The following is a 22465-nucleotide window of genomic DNA, read 5'->3' as shown; positions in this document are numbered from 1 at the left end:
GGTAAAGATTGGGATTTTGTGGGGAAAGTGCTCAGGCAAAACAAAAAACAAAAACCACAAAACAAAGCAAAACAAAACCAGTCAAACACAGGCTGAGAAAGCCCAGACCTGGACATGCAGAGCAAAGGTAAGTGTGAATGAGCTCATACATTCTATACCCTCTCAATAGACAATACATTTGATTCCATCTCTCCTCCCAACTAAGAAACATTCACATCTTTAAAATATTTTGGAATGCTCTAAATATTTGCGCAGTGCATTCAGGGTGCCAAGATGTGCTCCAGAAACCTCTTGCTTAACACTTGTTTGCAGTGTCCACTGTTTCTCCTCACAGCTGCAGTGTCTGCACCACCTTCTCCTTCCTTGAGTGATCCCAGCCTATCTGGGATCACACAGGGAGTGTGCTAACAGATTTAATTATAAAAAAATTCCTTCAGTAGCACCTTAAAGACCAACTAAGTTTTTATTTTGGTATGAGCTTTCGTGTGCATGCACACTTCTTCAGATACGAAGAAGTGTCTGAAGAAGTGTGCATGCACACGAAAGCTCATACCAAAATAAAAACTTAGTTGGTCTTTAAGGTGCTACTGAAGGAATTTTTTTATTTTACTTCGACCCAGACCAACACGGCTACCTACCTGTAACCAGATTTAATTATGTAATGCCGAGGGCAAGCTAAGCCAGTTGCCCTCGCTCTGAATGCACACCTTCACTGCTGCCCAGCCCTGTGGTGGGCAGCTACACTTACATACCCTTTCAAGTCACCTTCAAAGAATTGTCAAAAGTGGAGGCAATTTTCAGTGCTGCTGAAAGTGTCCCTGAACAGCAAACCCCATTCTAAACTCATTTCTAAAAATATTATCCAGTGGTTTGTATGGATGTTACGGAAAGAAAACAGGATAAAAGCCAAGAGAAGTATCACAGTTATTTGACTACCAAGAGTTCCACCCAGATCCCTTACAGTTCCCGACAGCCTAGTCCACGGTTCAGATGCCTGGGATTAGACTAAAGAGAGTCTTTGGGCTTCTATGAAGAGTCCTTAGGCTGGGGTTGCAGTAGTGTCCAGCAGCCTAAATTGCTTTTGGGTGAGAGTGAAAAGGTAATTAAAGTTACAATTAAGATTGTTGTTTAGTCGTTTAGTTGTGTCCGACTCTTCGTGACCCCATGGACCAGAGCATGCCAGGCACTCCTGTCTTCCACTGCCTCCTACAGTTTTTTCAGACTCATGTTTCATAGCTTTGAGAACACTGTCCAACCATCTCGTCCTCTGCCGTCCCCTTCTCCTTGTGCCCTCAATCCTTCCCAACCTCAGAGTCTTTTCCAGGGAGTCTTCTCTTCTCATGAGGTGGCCAAAGTATTGGAGCCTCAGCTTCAATTAAGATTACACTTCATAAATCTGTTTAGTAAATTATATTTTCCCCCAGTGTTTTTGAAGCATAGGTGTGAGCATGAACAGTGTCAGTTACTGCTATACATTTTTCAGTGTTTCACATTATACTGCATAATGTATACCTCTCAGCTAAGGTTGACCATTTAAATTTTCGTGTCCAAGTTTATATTTTATGTGTTCCAAATCTGCAGCAGCCCTGAAAAAGGTAAAGGGTTACTCTTCCACCCCGATCATCAAAATGCACTTGAGCCACTTACAGGTATCAATAAATCATTACGTCTGAGTACCAGCTTGAGGCTTTGCCTCTTCTCTCATTCTGTTTAAACCAGCAGGAGGATCTGTGACAGTGATAGGTTTGCCTTCTTGTCATGGATCTGGCCGCTTAGCCTCCGCTCTCTACTAACCAAGGACAGTGACAGAGCCAGACAGAGAAGTTCATAGCTAGTGACATCTCCTCTCGGTGGGAAGCAGAGTGGCCTTGTTATATCGGGGGCAAAGGGAGAGCATCATTGAGGTTAAAGACTACATGAAACTTAGCAGGGTACCTGGCCCAGGCAAAGGAAGGGAAGGGACACTGATAGCATCTTTCCAGAAGGCAATTGTACCACATGGAAGGTGCACAAAAACCTATTTGTCCACCTAGGCAGAGCCTTCCTTGGGCAGAGAAGCAATACAGATGTTTGGTAGTGGCTTGCATAGGAATAATTATGTACCCAACCACTGCCTGCCAGTGAATCGCACTGAACATAAATGTGTGTGATCAAGGCCAGAATATAAGTGAGATAAGCTAATATGGCACTGTAAACTACTTTGCGTTTTCATGTTGGAATAACCAGTTTAGTGGTGTAAGGTTTTGAGAGGTTTAGTCTATTTTATATATTGAGAACTGTTGAGCATGTCTAACCTGCAATGGTTGAGGATTAAATACTCTGAATGAGGCAGTGGTTCCCCATGTTTCAAATGACATACACATTTGCTCAAGTCCAGTAGGGAGATAGAATGAAGGAACCGCTTCATGCAGGGTTGCGTGTGTGTGCGGAGAGAGAGAGAGAGAGAGAGAGATATGTATGCCAGAGATGAATGTTTTTTTGAAATGTGGGGAAATAAAGTTTCTTACTCCCAAAAGGAATTTTATGAATTTATCTTTGAAAATTAAAGTAAATCGGCTTGTAATCAGTTTTAGGCATGAGAGTTTGTTCTCCACCAGCACATATTTGTTTTATAATTTACAGACTATTGATCCAGGGCTAATTCGCCATTTAAGAAGATTGGCATTAGCAAGTTCCATTATAGCATGCTGGGAATTATTATGGGTATTGGCAGCTCTGCTTCATTTACATTTTGCAGACATTCACTTTGATGCAGTGTAAGTTAAAACCCATGATATAAGGAAACTATATCAATTTGAAAAGGCAATTAATAATAATAGGTCACAACTAGCCATCCTTTCATGGACATCACTGGACTCATTTTTTTCCATACCACTAACCATTTTTGTTTCTATTATCCTGTGGGGTGACATTTTTCTCTGGGAAAGAGACATCCTCCACCAATCTACAAAGTCTCCCCCCCCCCCCCGGGCAATTCTGTGTGGTGCACAGGTTGTATGGTCTTTTGCTCATTTTCAATCTATTTAGCTTTGGCTTGTTAGCAGTGTCTTCATTGTTTACTTTTTGCCAGGTGTCAAATATTAATGTCATAAGCTATCAAATACTGACAGTTCTAGAGATGGTTGCCAAGTACCCAAAAAAACCCAACAACAACATGCATGCCAGCAACCTAATATTGCCAAAAAAGACAAAATAGTATTGGAAGTCTGTTACCAAATGCTGTCATAAGGACTTAAGAAGAGCCTGCTGGATCAGGCCAATGGCCTATCTAGTCCAGTGTCCTGTTCTTACAACCGCCAAACAGATGCCTGTGGGCAATCTGGGGGATGTGAAACACAGAGCAGTCAAATACAACATTCCTAGAGTGGACAAAAAAGGGGATGTCTGGACCAGCCAGTCAGAACTTCCTGTTTCCTCCTGGGCTGGGACAGACTTCCTCTGCATGTGACTAGAGGTGGGCATGGCCTCACCTGTGCAGGTAACAAAATACCTCAGCGGAGGCCGCTATCTGTCTCTCTTTGACTCCATTCCTCGAAGAAGCAACATCTGCTTAGCCTAAGATGCTCTCTCTTCCAGCCAAGAGAGGACAAAGGAGCTATCTCCTTATGGGATAGTTTCCAGGTAGAGTCATAAATTCCAGGTAGAGTCATAAATTCCAGAAATTCAACTTTTCCTCTTGCAAAATAAAAATGTTATCATTAAATGGGGCATATTGCTCTATTTACCCCTAGCACCAACAACTTGCGCATGTTGTGTCAACCTGCTTCTGTGCCTGTACTATTCTGATGGGCTTGGGGAATATTGGGATGATACCCCAGCCCCAATCAAAGTACACATGGAGAAGTCTCGGGGGGGGGATCCCCCTTATGGCTTACATTTTGAGAACCTGTATCTTAAACCTCTGTATTGGTGGCTTCCACAGGTGGGGCACTTTGCTTTTGGCTTGTCAGATATATATTTTTTTGATGTCACAAAAACAACTGGCAGATCCTGTGTTTAGGGGATGCTTTCAGTGAAGCACTAATTATTAGATCACTGTCAATTTGAGAGGAGGTTGCAGGCAGCATTCCATTGGGGGTGTGTGTGTGTCTGTTCTGGATGCATTACTGTTCCACAATTTCATTAATGGCTTAGCTTAAAGAAGTAGCAAGTATGCTCAAATGGAGGAACTACAAGCACTAGAGAGCAAGATTAAATGGAGGAACTACAGGCACTAGAGAGCAAGATTAAAATTCAGTGTGATGTTTAAAATAAAAATAAAGAAATACAGAACGATTAACTGAGGGAAGACTGTCTGGGTTTAGTATATTCTGTTACATGCTTGGGAAGGGGACAGTACACAGCTTTTGCCTGTGTGTGACACACAAACACACACACACACAATCACAAAGTGAGATCACCAGCAGCTTAAGACTCCACAGGCTGCTGTGCCAAAAACAGGCAGAGCAACTAAACCTTCTGCTACTGTCAAATCATCAGGATTTAAATGAAGCCACTGTGCCCTTTCTTCTACCAGAGTTTGTTCTCTGCCATCAGAAAAGAGGATAATTTGTCTTGATAAGGGAGAGATTGGTAGTGGTTCAGTTCATCAGTGTAAATTAATGCTGCCAACCTACACACTGCCTGTTTCATGGACTTTAGTCCCTGCCTGTGAGAGAACTCAGGAAAGGCATTTTGCAATTTTAAAGTGGGGTGTGTGTGTGTGTGCGCGCGCCTGTGGCCCTCCACTTGTTATTGGATGATGGGAGATGGAGTGCAATATCTGGAGGGTCATAGGTCCTCCACCTGTAAGCTAAAAGCATTGGAGGTGAGCCACAAAATCCAGTTCTGAGATCCAATGACTAAATGGGACGAGTGGGCTTGAAATGAATGCATTGTTGCAACACATAGCCATTACAGTTTGGTAAGTGCCCTGTTTATTTCCTCCATTTTAAATTGGTTACTTCTGTTGAAGAATCTTGGCTATGTTTCCATTATTTTTCTCACTAGAGATTAACAGAGGTAATCAATAAGGATAGTGTTTGAATCTCTCTCAAGGGTAGTAGGGTAGTGAAGAAGAAATGATTGTTTTCTCTGAGGTACATCACCTGGGCTTCTTCGTTGTAGCTCATCTCTCTGCCCTCCCTTTTGGAGTCTATAACCTAAGTCATTTGCTAAAAACTCCCTTGACTGTACAATGCTCCACGAATGACATAAGTATTGATGCATCAGGGAGCAGAACAGCGAAAACACCTGAATCTTTTAGCATTACGTGGGACAGAGACACAGTTTGCCTGTTTCAGTTCTGTTTAGAAAAACCAGATGGTTGTAGTAGTATAACAATCCCCAGTTCAGTTTTTCAGATATTGAAGTGCTTTGTGTTAAACATTGACATAAAAGGACTTTGAAATGGCCATGCTAAGCAGTCACCATGAAATGTCATTGCTTCATTAGTGTCACTTTTAAGGCATAACAGTAGATTTCCAGCTCTGCTGTGCGAGTTCCGTAGCCATATTATGCATAGGGCAGTTTAATTGCCAACAGCAACAAGTTTCACCCATTTTCTCTTTAGCACAAGTACAAGTACAATCAGACTGAACATGTTTCCATAACTTCAGTATACCCCAACCATCTCTCTCTCTCTCTCTCTCTCTCTCTCTCTCTCTCTCTCTGTGTGTGTGTGTGTGTGTGTGTGTGTGTGTGTGTGTGTGGTGTGCGTGCGCAGCAGTTAAAAACATATGATATTGGGTGTTGGAAATATTTTAAAAGCCATAGCTACTCATAATGGGTTTTTCAACTTATTTATGTGTATATGTCTGTCAGTCAAACTAGTCAGAGATATTGTACGCAATTTTATGATTTTAAACAATTTTAGGGTGCAAAAGTACCCATACTCAGTTGTCCTAAGTTGAGCTTTGTTGATACAAAGTAAAGCTTTAAAAACTCCAATCCTGATGCACAATGACACTGAAGTAAATGCAAATCACACTAACACTAACCTCTTTTATGAATAATTTATTATTACTTTTTGCAAAATAATAATAATCCCAAGTGCAATGGTAATCTTAGTGAAAATTCAGTGTCAAAAATAGCAAGGAAGACTCAAATTCTAAGAACGGTATGATGATTACTAAATGACTTGCAATGCCCTTGTAGGTAGTAAGGAGAGAGATGGCCCAAATTATTCTAATTAGGAGTTTGCTGAGTCAGACAGAAGCTACTGAGCATGAGGTTAACCTGGAGGGAAGAGTCTTGTTTTCTCCCAGAAAGCTCCAGCTTTGTATTCTCATGGCTGTCTAATACAAGACTATCTTCTTCATGTGGAGGAAAGCCATGGCATTATGTGCTAACAATGCAGCTGACACTTACACTTCCCAGACATGATAGCCATGTAAGAAAAACCATCCTTTATGGAGTGGTGAGGAACCTTTGGCCTGGGGATCAAATAAAGCCCCCAAGGCTTCTCTGTCTGGCCTAAGACTGTGCTCAAACTATGCACCTTTCCAGGCTCTCTGCAGGCTATATCCTTCACTGACCCAGTTCCATCCTTGAACACTTCTGCATAGCTAGAACATGTCCTTGAACTATGATAATGCCTGTTTGCCTGGATGGAGAGGTATGTGTATGTGTAGAAATCACTGGTTTATGCATGGCTGAAATGTAGCCTACTGGTCAAAGGTAAGAGCCACATCCATTGCTCTGCCCACTTTTGCCACTGACCATGCCCACATTTGCTTTTGGTCCTCACCACCAACAGCTTGAATACCTTCCCCCCACCCCGCCCACAGCGTGCTCACAAATTAATGTGGTCCTTGGGCTAAAAATATTCCCCATCCCCTCACCTAAAGTTGGCCATATATTATTGGACTCCAGCTTCCATCAGCCCTACACAGCATGGCCAGTGCTCAGGAATGCTGGGAGTTGTAGTTCAACAATATTTAAAGGGCACTATATTGCCTACTTCTTGGACTCTGATGTGACCCAAACCTCTGCCAGAGGGATTATGTTGCCATTGTCCACCCCACACCCCTTGTTGGTCTTTATAGGAAAAGCTAGTGTTTGCTACTCAGTGAATAATCAGAGCAGAATGGTCTGAAGGCAAATGATACAGTTCTACTGTGGAAGCTAAACAGGTTTGGCTCTGGAAGTTGTCTGAATGGAAAAACAGCCCAACCTGTGGCCCTCCAGATGTTTTGGCCTACAACTCCCATGATCCCTAGCTAACAGGACCAGTGGTTAGGGATGATGGGAATTGTAGGCCAAAACATCTGGAGGGCCGAAGGTTGGGGATGCCTGGTCGAGAAGCCATTCAGAAGCCACTTTGAGCTTTCTGGAGGAAAAGTGGGATATAGTTTGAAAAATAAAGTAAATCATCAGGAAGTGACCCTCGGACATTTCAAAAAATCTATGTTGCCATAGAAACCCCTTCAGAAAGATAAGGCATCCCAAGAGTCCAAGATTAGCATTTTGTTTGTTGACTTGTAGTCCTAAGATGAAAAAGACATAACTCTTTGCTGCTTTCTAAAATATGCTAAGCAACAATTCTGCAACTGAGCCACCAGTAGAGATGAAAATGTTGGTAACAGACCATGAAGGCAGGAACATCCCAATGAAAAGAGCATCTGCTGTTATGTTTCAGAGCTTTGACATGTGGCTGATGCAAACTTTGTCAGAGAAATGAAGAGTATCGTGGAATAAATAGTAGCCTCTTTCCCTTTTACATTCATTACAGGTTGAATTTATTTATTTAGAGCATTCTGCACCACACTTCATTGGATCAGGTTCCACAGTGGAGTACAATATAGAATATTTAAAACAAAATCTAGTACAATAAAATGCTAACAGTACAATCCTCTCCTCACAATGCTTTTCGATGGCTGTGGGTGGGTAGGATACTGCTTAGTCTCTTCTCCACTGGTAGCCAGCAGAAAGCCCTAAAACAGAGTGGGGGTACCATGCTGGTGGATTTGGATCTACTGGATTGCTGGACCCTTCAGCTATGCCAGCCTGCAGCTATAGCGGAAGGATGTGGGCAAGGCACTTGGATCAGTGCGAGAGACTATGTGGACTCTGGACTCTTGCCCCTTGTGGCTGATTAAAATGAGCAAGGAGGCGATAGACAGCTGAGCTCCGGAGGTGATTAACATCTATATGAAACCACTGAGTGGTGTTATCCAGAGACTCAGAGTATGTTGTCATCAATAAGCAGATGACCTGCAGTTCCATATCTCCACATCTGCTGTATCAATGTCTGGCTGTAGTAACAGACTAGACAAAAGCTAATAAACTGAAGCTCAATCCAGGTACAGTTAGTGGGAGGTTCCCTAGACCAGATGGGTGGAGTTCAGCCTGTTTTGGAAGGAGTTGCGCTCTCCCTAAATGAGCAGGTGTGCAGTTTGGGGGTAGTTCTAGATCCACAAGTAGCACAGAGTGCCCTCCATCAGCCTTGGCTGATGTAAACAGATGGTATCTTGACAAATGCATGTGGCCCCAACCTCACAATTTCTGATATAATCGTGGATACTATTAAGGGCATTTACTTACAGGAAAGGAGAAGTTGGTGGAAGGGAGGATAATTAGAACCTCTCCCATGACTGTTTTGTAAATCCTCCCCTCCTCCAGTTCATTTTCAGATGTTGTGAGAAAGAAAGAAAATCCAAACCACCTGAAAATTACCTGTAGGGTACTGTATTAGCTTTATGCTAATATTATGAAGGAAAAGCAGGGCTAAGAGCTGTATGTGTTTCATTCCTAACTTCTGATTTGACCCTTAGACTCCAGTCTTGAACCAATAACAAACTGGGGGTATGGATAGTTATTGCCATCACAACTTGCTTATGAGCAGAGTGATCTCATTGGCTGCTGCTGAAGACAGAATGCTGAGTTTGATAGACCTTGGTCTGATCCACCAAGGCAAACCTTATGTTCTTATTCTCATTTTTTGCTGAGATGAGGATTATTGATAAAAGAACCAAGACATCAATCAATATGTTTGTGGGCCTTGCTTTGACCAAGTGGCTCTTGTTTCTTGGAACGGTAGCTCAAGGTCATAATCTGAATGAACTAGATCTTTCTGACTGAAAGATCAGGCACATTCAGTCCATCATTTGGAATACAACTTTAGAAAAACTGAACTAGTCCACTGTTTGCTTTAATTTGCTTTTTCTTTGTCCTTATCTGAGAGAAGCACTTGGGGTCAGGGCAAAGGCAGAGCTACCAATCCCAAAGCTCTCTTTCCTTCTCCACTCTGTTTCTCTGTTATTTTTCTGGGAAATGTGCCTTTTTCCTGGTTCACTAGATTTGAGATCTTTTCTCATCATGTTCAACCTCTTAAATATCCTATTGAACCTCTAATGTGTTGAACCATTTATTAGAGACCAGTTACTTACTTTGTGTTTACGGGCCCAGCTCTAATGCAGGTTTTATTTTTATTTTTTTATTACATTTATATTCCTTCTTTCCTCTGAGAAGCTTGAGGTCGCAAACACTTTCCAAATTTATAATAATAAATAACAATCATCTAACAATCCCTTGAGGTATGTTAGGTTGAGAGTAAGTGACCAGCCCAAGGTCATCCAGTGAGCTACATAGGTGAGTAAGGATTTGAACCCTGGTCACCCAGGTCCTAGTTCAACATACTAACCCAGGGTGGCCCAACTTTTCATACTATGTGGGCCACAACAGTACTTTGACATGGAAGCCCTAGGCTGCACACTGTTGTCATGGGGGGAGCGACACACACACAAAACCCTCCTGCCTTCCCAAAGCTGGCTAAGTGAGGTGCTAGGGGCTTTAGGAAGGGGGCCCAAGGCTCTGGCAGTGTCCTAGAGCCCTCCCACTTCATTCCCCTAGCTGGGAAAGTGCTAACAAGGCTTTGGGAAGGAGCGGGAGGACTCTAGGACCCTGTCAGAGCCTTCACGCCTCCTTCCCAAAGCCCAGTGGCCTCACTTTCTTGCTTTTGGTAAAACTGTGAGTGCTTGGGGGTGGGATCAAATGTTGCTAAGGGCCACCAAAAATGCTATTGAGGGCTGCATGTTTGACCATTATGCTCTAACCACAACACCACACTGCCTACATGCAATTAAGATTGCAACCTTATACATACTTACCAGGAAGCATGCCACATTGGACACAGTGGGACTTTTTTTATAAAAAAAAAAGCATACATAGGATTGTGTGGCATGAGATGTGTTTCAGGTGCTTTCTATCTAGCTCATTGGGAGGGAACACCTCTCTGAACCCGTTTTGGGGTTTGGGCTCAGACTTGGGATGCCTCCTTGCTCAGTAGCTTAATTTGCATTAGCAATTTGACAAGGCCCTCAGATTTATTTATTTTTAAGTGGATCGTGATGGCAATTGTAGCTATGGAGTTTAAAGCATCCTTCTATTATATGCCTGAATTTGGATCATAATTTTGCAGTATCACTCATTTTCACCATTTGTTCGTTTGGGATTTGCTTACAGCTGCAAGGCTTCTTCTGCAAGGCCTTGGGAAGCCACTGCCAGTGGTGTACATTGCTGGGCTATGTAGACCAGGACTCCACATTCAGGAAGTTGATGCTGAGAACCTCTCGTTCCAGGTGCATCACCTATCAGACACAAAACTCAGCTCTCGAAAATAAAAATGTCACTAAATTCTAACAGGGAGGATTTTGGTTCCTTGTAGAACCACAGAGTTTACCTTGCCCTCTTGACAGCCCTTCAAGTACGTATAAACATACTCCCCACTCCAACCTTCTCTTTTCCAGGCTAAACGTACCCAGTTTGTTCAAGATTTCCTCACAAGACTTGCTTTCCAGCTCCCTGAGCCTCTTGAGAGGGGTGTTTGTTACCAGTTGGGTTATAATGCATGCAACATATACAGTACTTTAAAAGTTAGAACTTGCCTGTTAAATTTAACACAGTAGCGAAGGGTGAGTGATTACAGGTCAGGACGGAGTACTGCTGTTGCATACCAGATTCATGCTTCACTGTTACTACAGCCTCACATGAAAGAAGAGATCAGAGACATGCAAAACCCACCCAGCCCTGTTCAGAAATCTCACCCATTCATCAAAATTGTTTTAACTTCCCCAATCATACCTGCAAAGGCTGCGAGCGAGCAGAGCAGGACTCTTCAGAATTGCCTTGATGTTTGTTTTACACATCTGAACTAGATGCAAATGCAACCTTTACCAGAACCCCAGGGTGCAAACTCACGAATTAGGTGCTTCATGATGCTTTTTCATCACCCTATTGGGCAACAATTCTACCATTCGATGAAATAAGGTGGTAGGCAGAGGTGGTGGAATTCTGTATTGTTCCATTTCAGACTATAGTTGGGTAGCAGCGTGGTTTATTATTATTATTATTAATGCTCCTGGTCCCCTGCACATAAAACACTCTCTGCATGAAGCAAAACCACCAAGGAGATGGCTGTGCTAACACACTTTCCCTGATGTGCTCATTTACTACATAAAAGGATACCCTTCTGCTTGAGCATTCAGAAATACAAGCTCTCACCTGCAGAACGAACTGACCCAATGCAGAATACTATCACTTCGGTTTTGCTGCAGTCGTTTTCACAGATACACTGAATGTGGGGACGGCAGAATTGCATCAACTGCCTCCACTCCATGCTAGACTATCAAATGTGGTGTAGGTTCTGTCTGCATAACCGGGGGGGGGGGGGCAGGTTGTAAAAAAAAAAAAGAGAGAGAGAGAGGATACTCAGTCTCAGACGTTTCGCTGCATGCATAGAGAGTCTGTCCCTCCACAGGTTCAGTGAAGTGCTGGCTGTTGTGAGAGCAGGTGTGCATGGTATGTAGGTGGTTAAAAGGGGGGGGGACCGGGTGGCAAATGGGTATCTTTCCCCACTCTTTCAGAACATGATTGAAGATGAAATGGGAGGAGTCTCATACCTGCTCCTGAGATTGAGCGGGAAAGTGCAGCGTCTTCATTCACTTGCACTTGCCAAGGTGTGCTCGGCTCCTGCATGCGGCACAGACGCCTCTGTTTCCACAAAACAGCCTCCCCACAACCACACCCCGAAGGTCCAGGCCACAGAGCAGCGCCCAGGACCTCACACAGGGCACCTTCATGGGGCCCTTTAGACCAGCCCTCCCTCTCCCCGCCCCCCTCTTTCAGCTCCGTGACAAACCCATCCCGATATAACTTGTGGACACGCGCTTCCCACCCCACCCCCGCGCCTTCTTACTACCATTCAGTTAAGGAAGGTGGCTCCGGCGAGGGGGGGGGGGTGTACGCCCGCCTTTTTCCCGCCTCCGGGCGCTGAGGGGAGGGGGGGAAGGAAGCCTTCTTTCGCCAGTCCTGCAGAGGGTGGCCTCTGTGGGAAGGGAGCCCGAGAGCGGGGCAGGGCAGGGGTCTTTGGGCCTCGCCCCCCACTCCGAAAGGCGGACTCTGTCCTGAGCCCCCCCCCCCAGCTCCCTCGGCCGTCGGCCCCTGGTGCCGCGGGGCTGCGACTCCTTCGCAGGGGGCCGGGACTGGGCGGGCCTAGAGAGGGAGGCAGGCGGGAGAGGCGGCGGCTCCTCGCGCAGCCTCTAGCTGTCCCCGCCCGCTCGACAGCAGCAGCTCCTCTCGAGCCCGTGTGAGCAGCGGCGGCGCAGGCAGCTCCGGCCAGCGCTCGGCGACGAGGATGCCCAGCCCGGCACCTCCGCAGTGCTCCCGCTCCGCCCCGGCATGGTGAGTGAGGGAAGGCAGGCAGGAGTAGGCGCAGGGTTGGCGGGCAAGGGCGAGGGAAGAAAGAAAGAGAGGAGGGGACGGAAGGTGGCCCATAAGTCGCTGCTGCTGCTGCTGCTGCTAGTGGTGCTTCTTCTCGCCAGAGACGGTGCCAAGGGAATTCCCTGCCCGGTGAGCTTCTGGGAGCTGTTGCTGCCCCGCTCTCCGCTTCGGCACTATTCTGTCCGGGCACAGCAGCCACACCTGCCTGCCCTCCTCTTCTTCCGTGGTACCCATGCCAGCTTGGGCGGGAGGTTTTCCTTCCACACCGAAGGCGACCCTCTGCCTGGATCTCTTCCCCCACCCCCGCTCTTAACACTCTGGCCGCTTGCAGTAGGCCCCCTTGGAGGGGCAGCTGCTGCAGCACCCCCTGACACGTCGACACCCCCACCCTTTTCCCTTGCTCATTTTCTCCTGGGCCAGGTAGCCTCTGATGTCCTCTTCTCTCTTATAGCCCATCACAGGAGGAGCTGTGATCAGGTCGGGACTTTCCGAGTAAGAAGAGCCCATTCTTGCTCCAAAGCAGCCAAGTCGTGCCTCTTGCTTCTTGCCGGGATGAAGAGGCATCTCCAGAGACGGAGGATGGATCTGGGCTGCTGCCAGTGAAGCGCCACCAAGGAGCTCCTGATTCCTACCCCTGTTCACCATCCATGGAGTGGCAGAGCCGAGATCCTTGATTGGGCTGGGCATAGCCCTCTGCCTCCCACCTTTTGCTCCTCCGGCTCACCATGGGGTGGAGGCATCTCCTGTTGCTCCTGCCTCTTGCCCTGTACGCCTTGGCACTGCTGCTAACCACACAGGCAGCTGGGCCCCTACGGACACCCAAGGGCAACCGGACACAGGGGGCAGCAGCCCCCCGGCGGCCATACAAGCCGGCCAAGGAGCAACAGAACCAGACGCTAGCCAGCACACCACCATCTCCTGTGGCAGCTGGTAGTGGGGGAAACCGTGGGCGCAGTCCAGCAAAGGTGCCCTCCAACGTCAGTGCAGGCAGCTCTGTGCCAGCGTATGAGACATGCATGGGCTACTATGATGTGAGCGGGCAGTGGGACAAGGAGTTTGAGTGCAACAATTCCCAGAAGGATTTCCGCTACTGTTGCGGCACCTGCTATTACCGTTTTTGCTGCAACAAGCGCTCTGAGAAGCTGAATCAGGATAGGTGCCGGAATCAGGGCCCGCGCCCCAACACAGATCTAATGACCCCCGCCACCAGTAATGATGGACCTGGAGGTATACCCAATGGGTATGACCCAAATGAGGACAACACGAATGCCACCGTCTACATTTCATGTGGTGCCGTTGCCTTTGTTGTCATTGCAGGCATTTTTGCCAAGGTGGCCTATGACAAAGCACGACAGCCACCGCAGGAGATGAACATCCACAGGTGAGAACAGGGTGTGGATTCTGTACCTATTTACCTCCCCCATGACCTGTGCAATGAAAACGCATTAGTGAGAGTGAAGTATGAGCACTCAGTAATGACAGCATCTTACAGCATGGGAAGAATCCCCCTTCTCACAGAAATGCAGCTACTTCCCTCACCTTAAGTGATTAACAGTGGCCCAACTTTTTTCTCCTTATAAATGGGTTGACTGTATTCCTTGATCTTCCATAGATCTCTGCTGTCCTGCAGGGAATGGAAGAAATAGTTCTCTTTAGGGCTCTTGAGCCAGTCCTTTCACCTGCTGTACAGCATAGTTCCTTCTGTGGCCCAAGGAGCTAAGTACAGATGTAAAACTACTTTCTGGAAGAGATTGCCCCATATCCAGGCACCATACAGATCCCAAAAGAAATTGCTTTACAGCCAAGTAAGAGTAAGGAGTGGACAATTTCCCAGGACAATTTCCTCCTTTGCTCAGAATCTTCTTACCTCCATGTGGAGATCCATATATAGAGTCTTGCATGTTATACCATATATTCATACTTCTTCACTTTTGTATTCTTGTTCAGTGAACAATAATAATAATAATATACCATTTTCGTAACAAGGACAGGACATGCTATTGGGAAGTAGGTTTTCATTTCCAATTCTGGAAAAGGAGGTTGCTTAAAACACACACACTTCTCTGCTTCTTTAGTTTAACACTGGGTTAATAAAACAGACATAATGAACAGAAGTTAATTTGTACTGTAAGTGCAAATGTTTAAAATGGGTCTTCTAGTAAGAAGACTATAATGGATTCTGAACTAGTTACATTGAGATATGTATGTGGAGAGGGAGTTATGTTTTTAAAACTACTTATTCAAACTCGGATTACACAGAGTTACAAAGGAAAATGTATGCATCATCACTTATAATAACTGTGGTGGAATTTACTCTTGAAAGAAATAAGTGTTTTCTTTAGGCTAGCTAGGCTGCGGAGGAGAAACAGAGAATCTTCTTATCTGAGATTCAGCTATCTATATCTTGCTGCAGTTGGGGGAGCACCTTCTAAATGGATGGTGTAGGTGTCTCAATTCTCCAGCAATTGTGAGCATTATTTTATAGGCCAATTACCGTAACCACCTGGCAAGTCTTACTTTGTAGGCTTTGAATCTAAGACCTTTAAATTTACTTCTTCAAAATTCAAAAACCTTTAAATGTGCTAACTGCAACAATCTTGATAAGGTCCTGAAATTAACAGGTGTTTAACCTTTTGTAATCTACCCCCATCTCTGACGTGTCCTTCAAATCCTCCATTTCTTCCAACCTTGTATGTTGTATCTACCTTTCGGCCATTTAGATTATTAACTTGCATTATCTCCACAGCAAAGCACACACTTAAATAATACCAAGCAGGCCTTAAGTAAGGAAATAGCTGCCCACAGTCAACAATGCTGAATGTCTTAAAAGCACAAATGAGGGAACCCCCTCCTTTCACATTTCAGCACTGCAGCTAAATATTAACTCTACGTGAATGCACTGTTTTCTATGTTGCCTTTGTTTCATATTAAAACAGGCTTCACTATCTTTTCACCCTCTTCAGACACCTCTTCAGATAAACACAAAACATGGACAGGGATTTTCCTTGCACCCATCCTAGTTTGTCTGTTCAGCACTGGACAGTTCCCTTTATATTGGTTAAGCTGTACAAGCAGCTCACTGGGCTTCTGTTTTACATCTCACACGGGTTCCATCTGTTCTCCCCAAACTTAAACAACTGTTGCTGTCTACTATAACTATTCCTCTTATTCCTCTTTCCGCCCTCCCCTTTGCCACCTGTTCATCCTTCATCACTCCACAGCCCACCCAACCCTTAGTATCTTGGCACAAACACATATTCACTCCCTGGGTTCTCTGATCCCAGTGTTCCCCATTGGTACTTCCTTGTGGCTAGCACTCTGTGTGCCTAGTTACTTCTTGTTTGTAGTGCTCAAAAGCTAGAGAAAAGGGAAAGTTTTCCTTCTCCCACGCTAACTGCAACAGGACTCACCTTACTGTGTCTGTTACCAAGCTACTCTTGTCACATACCCCTTGATATTTTGGGAGGGAGACCCATCGCTCTGCATTTTGATAGATTTGTTTCTCTGTTGTTTTAATTCTACTATAGTTTAAATACTTTCAAGCTATTATCTTTTATATGTTTTTAGCTTTCTGTATTTTATCTCTGTTGTTCTGATTTCTGTAAGCCGCCTTGAGTCCCAGTCTTGATAAAAGGCAACATATAAATAGATACAATAATAATAATAATAATAATAATAATAATAATAATAATAACCCTGTATTCCTCCCTCATTAGCTGCAATTATAAGCAACTATTCCAACTCCTTCTATTTTTCAGCACTTCTGGGGTATTATAAAGTAACACTTGAATGCTAAAGATGACACACAGGTTTTTTCCCCAAAAAAGAGAATGGTAGGGAATGTTGCGTAGCAGGAATACATTTGAAATGTGTAAAGTCATATGTGTGCCCTTCATTTTACCTCTGTGAATGACCACCACCTCTCTCCAGCTGACATGCACCATTGAGGCAGGACCCCAGAACCATGCCAAATTATTAAAATTTGGGCATATGTGCCTCACAAATGTAAGCATGTAAAATAATTTATATTGAGATATATTTTAAAAATATGCAACAAGAACAATCTACCTAACGGAGAGAAGAAACTGTCATTGCACAACTATCATTCAAGTCATCGGTTAATGACTGTGTTTTGTCAAAATACTTGACCACAATTTTTAAAGTGAAAGACAAGTGTCCTTTCCCTAGTTGCATGGAATACCAGCATACATATAGGTAAATTCTCAAGACAGCCCCCATCCCTGCAGAAGCCTCCATTTATAGACTTTTTTTCCTGATCTACGAGACCTAAAAACAATTTCCTTTAATTTCTCTCTTTTGCCTACTATCTAACATGCAGTGAAGGGCAACTAACTCATCAGCTGGTACAAGTTATCACAGCTACACATACACCACACACTGAATCCGAACCTTCCTGACAAACCTCAGCTGCAACTGCAATCTTAAGGTTTCTATTCTGAAGGGTTATGCCAGGACAGAGTTTGAATCTAGAACACCCTTGGCTCTTAGTCAGTACATTATGGTTGCTCATACTTATGCCACACACCTCAAAATTGACACAGTCAGAAAGTGGGGGTCAAAAATGATTTTTATTGCAGTTTGGGTAGAGTCCTGGTGGCTAGCAGGAGCTGAGTGTGTGCGTCTTTGGCGTATAATACTGAAAGAGGCTCTTGTTTGTTTCGATGGCTGTTTTGCTGAAGCCAGCATGTCTCAGTGAACAAATGACATCTCTGATGAATTTGGAAACCTAGCACATGTTCCTCTTTTCCCACATGTTCCTTTTGCTACATATAATGCCAGGGGGTTGGAGACCTCCCATTAAAATCATAGGGAGCCCTGTCAGCCCTGTCTAAACACCTCTTGTCATTTCTATCCTTTTGAAGTTCCCATTTGCTTTTTTAAAAGATGAATTCTAAATTGTGAAATAAATCACCTGTATGGAGATGAAGGGCATGAAAGAATGAATGACAGAGTGCGCGTTTGGGGGGAGGGTGTGTGACTTCAAATATCTTTGAAAAGAGTTGATTGACTTTTATTATTAGAATATAGTAGATGACAAAAGATTATGCCTTTCAGAGATGTTTAACCTAAATTTGATCAACAGTGGCACAATAGTTTAAATATTGTGAAGCACTGATCCAGCTTTCTGGATGGGGTGGAGAATCTCTTCTAGCTCAAGGGCCACATTACCTTGTGGGCCACATGCCTGTGATGGGCAGGGCTAGAAGTGGGAAGAGCAGTGGATTTTACTCTTACCTTCATACAGATGTTCCCCTATATTCCATCCAGAGGCTTTGTGCATGTACATACAGATATCTATTTATTTGTGCTGCATCCAGACAAGCAAAAGGCACTATTACAGTTCAGAGATACATGGCATCCGGCAAAAGCACTTGAGGAGGACACAGAGTAAGGTCAGGGGAGGACATGGCCTTATGGCATTCCCGAGAGAGGGGGGGCCTAGATGGCCACATATCTGAGGTTCCCCACTCCTGCACTAGGGGCTGCATGGTCTGTTGTTTGTCTCTGTTGCCACCAAGGCATGTCAACTTTTGATACCATGACTAGTATGCTCCTGTATCCCACAGTTATACACAGGTCTTGAGCCTCTAGAGATGACTAAATGGTGAAAAGTTGGGGGATAGGAACAGGAATGTTGCGTCTGTTCTTATGAGCTCTGATGGAATGTTGGTGATGCAGATGGAACAGGGAAGACAGTAATGGTTGGTTGCATTCCAAACTGGGTTGGGGACTAGGCAGTCAGTCGTCCAGCAATTGCAATTGCAAGCACCTTTCCAGATTCAAATGTGTGATGAATACAATACTTGCAGCAAATAGCACAATTAAAACTGTTTTCTTTAAAAAATATATTTAAAAGCTTATTATATGCCCAGTGCTGTTTCTATGGATTTTAGTGGGAAGGATATCCAGCCCTAAATTGTAATGGATTTCACTTAGTTTAGAATTTGATAGAGGGCATGTAGGTACTGTGACAATTCTTATTTAGCTCTTTGAGGAAGCAGCATTAGCTCAGTGAGAGGAACTTCCAGGTGGATACCAGGCCTGTTAGTTGCTTCTGACACAATTGAAATCTCATCTGTGCATGAAGAATTGCCACTGCTGGTGGGTCTTGTGAAGAGTGCATTTCACAACTAGGAAGAAAAACTTGTTTCTGTCACTATCTTTCTAAAAAAGCAACACTATCCATGTTCTTGGAGTGTGGCATTTCCCAATCAACATTCAAGATGATTTTTTAAAAATAGTTATAAGTGAGATTAGTTGGCATAAGTCTATGTGCATATATTTCTTACTATATCCAGGAAGGGTTCCAATCTATAGAAAACATAATGTGGCTCAAGTGTTGGATAAAGCATGGATTGTAGTTTTGAATTGCCTAGAGCAAAACGAAGAACTTCTAAACAATATTAAAATTTATTTATAAAGGCAAAATTCCAGGCATATTAAAAGAAACATAAAATAGCCTCCTGAGCATTTCACCAATATCATCTACATTTTTTTTAAAAAATACTTTTTTAAAAAATACTTGGGGCTCCTATGTTAATTGCATATAAACATAACTACCTTTTTCATTCAGTCAGGATGCAAAATATAAGAGGAAGAATCATGTTCGTATTGTCATAACAGGTGGACTCTACAGTTTTTCTCTTCTCCTTCATAGAATCATAGAATTGCAGAGTTGGAAGGAACCCTTTGGGTCATCTACGCCAACTCCCTTCAATGCAAGAATCACAACTAAAAAATCCCTGACAAATAGCCACCCAACCCTGTTTAAAAAGTACCACCACCGCCCTTCCACTGTCAAACAGCTTTTACAGAAAATTATTCCTAATTGTTAGTCAGGATCTCCTTTAGTCAGTCCCCGTTATGGTTACTTGCTTAACCATATTAATACGTTTTATTTACGGTAACTTACTTCTGACTACATAGGTACTTATGGCAAGGTGAATTTTAGAAGTCTTTTCATGCTTGTTGTTTGGTGAGCACAGATCGTGCAACCGTGAAGGTTTCCTTTTAGCCTTCATGTTCTGCAATTCCGAACTCTGCTGTTAGACTTTCCCCAGAGCTTCCCCCTCCATAAAATGATCTGGATTCTAAACTAATTCTGCTACTGAGGCATATAGCCCAGAAATAGCTGTGCAATGATCTTGCCCAAGTAAAGAAAAGATTTGTAATTGTTGGCTCTGCCATTTCTGCCTCTTTCACACATGTTAGTTTAAATGGTGGGACTTCAGCCTTGAGTGGATTATTGTAAACAGAGTTGGTCTGCCTCAGAATCAACGAGTGTGTCTCTGTGTGTGTATACCAAAAAAGTGCTCTAAATCAGGCCCCATATATGTTTAAGTCTGCACCCGAAACACACAAAACACACAAAAACTGTGCATACTTTGATCTCACCATACTCCAGTGATACTTGGTGGATATTTCAGGGTATGCTGCATTTTTTTTGATGTGGCTATGGATGGAACGCTGCACACCTTATCTGTCTTCCTCCTATCTAATTAATTTCCCTGAAATGTGGCAGCTTTATATTTTGCGGTCTCCGAAGTTAAGTTTTCATCTTCTAGTACTTACTAATGTTGCTTCCTTTTCTCCTGCTTCTGTTTAATTCATATTGAAACTCTTGTTCACATTGGCAGATGCTTCTGGGATTCCTCCAAAGCACAAATTCTTTTGTGCCATGAGCTTTTGCTCACATTTGCATTATCCTGGGCTAGTGCAAATCCATAGGTCATTTTTATATTAGATGTGCACTGCTGCACAACAGACTCTGGTGATTTTGCATGTAACTGCAACATCCCTATATTTCACTCTCAGGAACAGTGTTGGCAGCTGGCTGCCTCACATCACTCAGCATTCCTAACTGGGCATGTATTGTAGTGTTGGATCGGCAGGAGCCAACACTTCAGATGTAGCTTGAGAGAACTGTGGTATTTTTCTACCCAGAAATAAGTTTGAACTCTACCTTTTTGTCACATAACAATCAAACTCGCCTGTAAATGTGTTACTTCTCTAAGCCATACCTTATGATTCTTAGCCCCTGTAAGTCATATACTGATTTGTTGTTAGCCATGATTTGGCTATGTGTGACAGAGGAGATGTTGGTAATGTACTGGCTGTTGGACTTACCTTTATCGCCAATTGTAACTAGAGATTTAGGGAGGGGGGACAGAAGTCATTTGGCCATGTAGAAACACCAACATACTTTCACTTCAGGAATGTGACCCTGGCCTGCTAAACATGTACAGTGGTACCTCGGGTTACAGACGCTTCGGGTTACAGACGCTTCGGGTTACAGACGCTTCAGGTTACAGATTCCGCTAACCCAGAAATAGTACCTCGGGTTAAGAACTTTGCTTCAGGATGAGAACAGAAATTGTGCGGCAGTGGCACGGCAGCAGCAAGAGGCCCCATTAGCTAAAGTGGTACCTCAGGTTAAGAACAGTTTCAGGTTAAGAACGGACCTCCAGAACGAATTAAGTTCTTAACCCAAGGTACCACTGTACTGCCCACAGCCATCAGACTCAGCTGAGATAATTTTAGTTGCCAGCTGTGTTTTCATTTCTGTTGCTAGAGTTTGGTTGTGTAATGTTGTTGTGGACCTCTGAATTAGAGTGGCATTTCTGCGATGGTCTGTGTACATCTCTCCGCAGCATCCCTTACTTGAGACTCTAGTTACAGACAGGATCCAGGAACAAGAGATGCTACAACAGAAATGCTACTAATTTTGCTGAGCCTGCATTTTTGCTTTGGGTCAGCCTTGATTTTCCCCATCAAATTATTCTTCCCTCTCATGCACAAGCACCTACATACGAGAAGTAATGGGGACTAACCATTAGTGAGGTGCATTTCAATGGATTTCTATTAATTTCCTGCCTCTATATAGTGCACCAAGCTAATAACATTACAAGCTGGAATTCATTCAGAGCTTTTTGAAGCTTTGCTAATTAGGAGAAAACCTGCCAGTGCCAATGGGCCTGTATTGGTGTTTTAAAGAAAACTCTGACTCCATCCATCGCTTAAGCTTTGCTGAGGTCTACACAGTCACAGGAATGTCTCTCTCTCACGCCCTGACTGAATTTTATAGTATAAGTTAACGTTCCATGGCCCTTTCCAGTTTCCTAGCCAAAAGCTGCTATTTCTACACAGGAATACCATTGACACATGATGCAGAGTGTGTGTCTTTTGTACCCAAGAATTTCAAGTAGAAAATGTAATTAAAACACAAAACAGTCCAATGTTTGGAGCTAGCAATGCTTGATGTCAACTGGCCATACTACCGGTAGCATCTCCACTAGAAAGGCAGCTGCTCTTTCACATGAGGTCCCCCTGGGTGTCATGCTTCAGTCTGTTTGTCTTTCAAAGTGACGGTAGCTCTTCAATGTGCACGCTTATTATGATACATGAATGTGAGTAATCTCAGTACTTGAACCTGCAGCCCACTCACTCGGCACGTACATTGTGAACCACCAACGTATGCCCTTCTCAACAGCCATAAGCAGGATACAATAGTACACAGACAGATTCACAAACAGACACATGCACACAGAGCTCTAAAGCCTGAAACATGCACCATTCAGTAACTTTTTATTTTTATTTTTACAAATGACACCTGAAACATTTTTTTAACATGTGCTCCCAAATCTTCTCTTGGAAACTCTCTGTAACACCGCAGGAAATGCATAGATTTGCCTATATGTTTGGGTTCTGGAGGGGAAATGGAAGAGATGGGCAGGGAAGTGGGGCA

The 22465-nt window shown here is 43.9% G+C and overlaps 1 protein-coding gene across 1 annotated transcript in view; it reads left to right on the top strand.

Moving 5' to 3' along the window:
• LOC118076459 (protein shisa-6-like) overlaps window positions 1-22465 on the top strand; it is a 42830-nt gene that overhangs the window by 7542 nt on the left and 12823 nt on the right. The window contains exon 2 of the mRNA XM_060271049.1: window positions 13151-14080. Coding sequence (XP_060127032.1) covers window positions 13425-14080 — 656 coding nt within the window. The 5' untranslated portion in view covers window positions 13151-13424. The remainder of the gene's footprint in view (window positions 1-13150; window positions 14081-22465) is intronic.

This window comes from Zootoca vivipara, chromosome 2, assembly GCF_963506605.1.
Source record: "Zootoca vivipara chromosome 2, rZooViv1.1, whole genome shotgun sequence".
NCBI lineage: Eukaryota > Metazoa > Chordata > Lepidosauria > Squamata > Lacertidae > Zootoca > Zootoca vivipara.
Note: the sequence above shows the minus strand (reverse complement) of the source record. Positions and strands in the feature narration are given on the sequence as shown.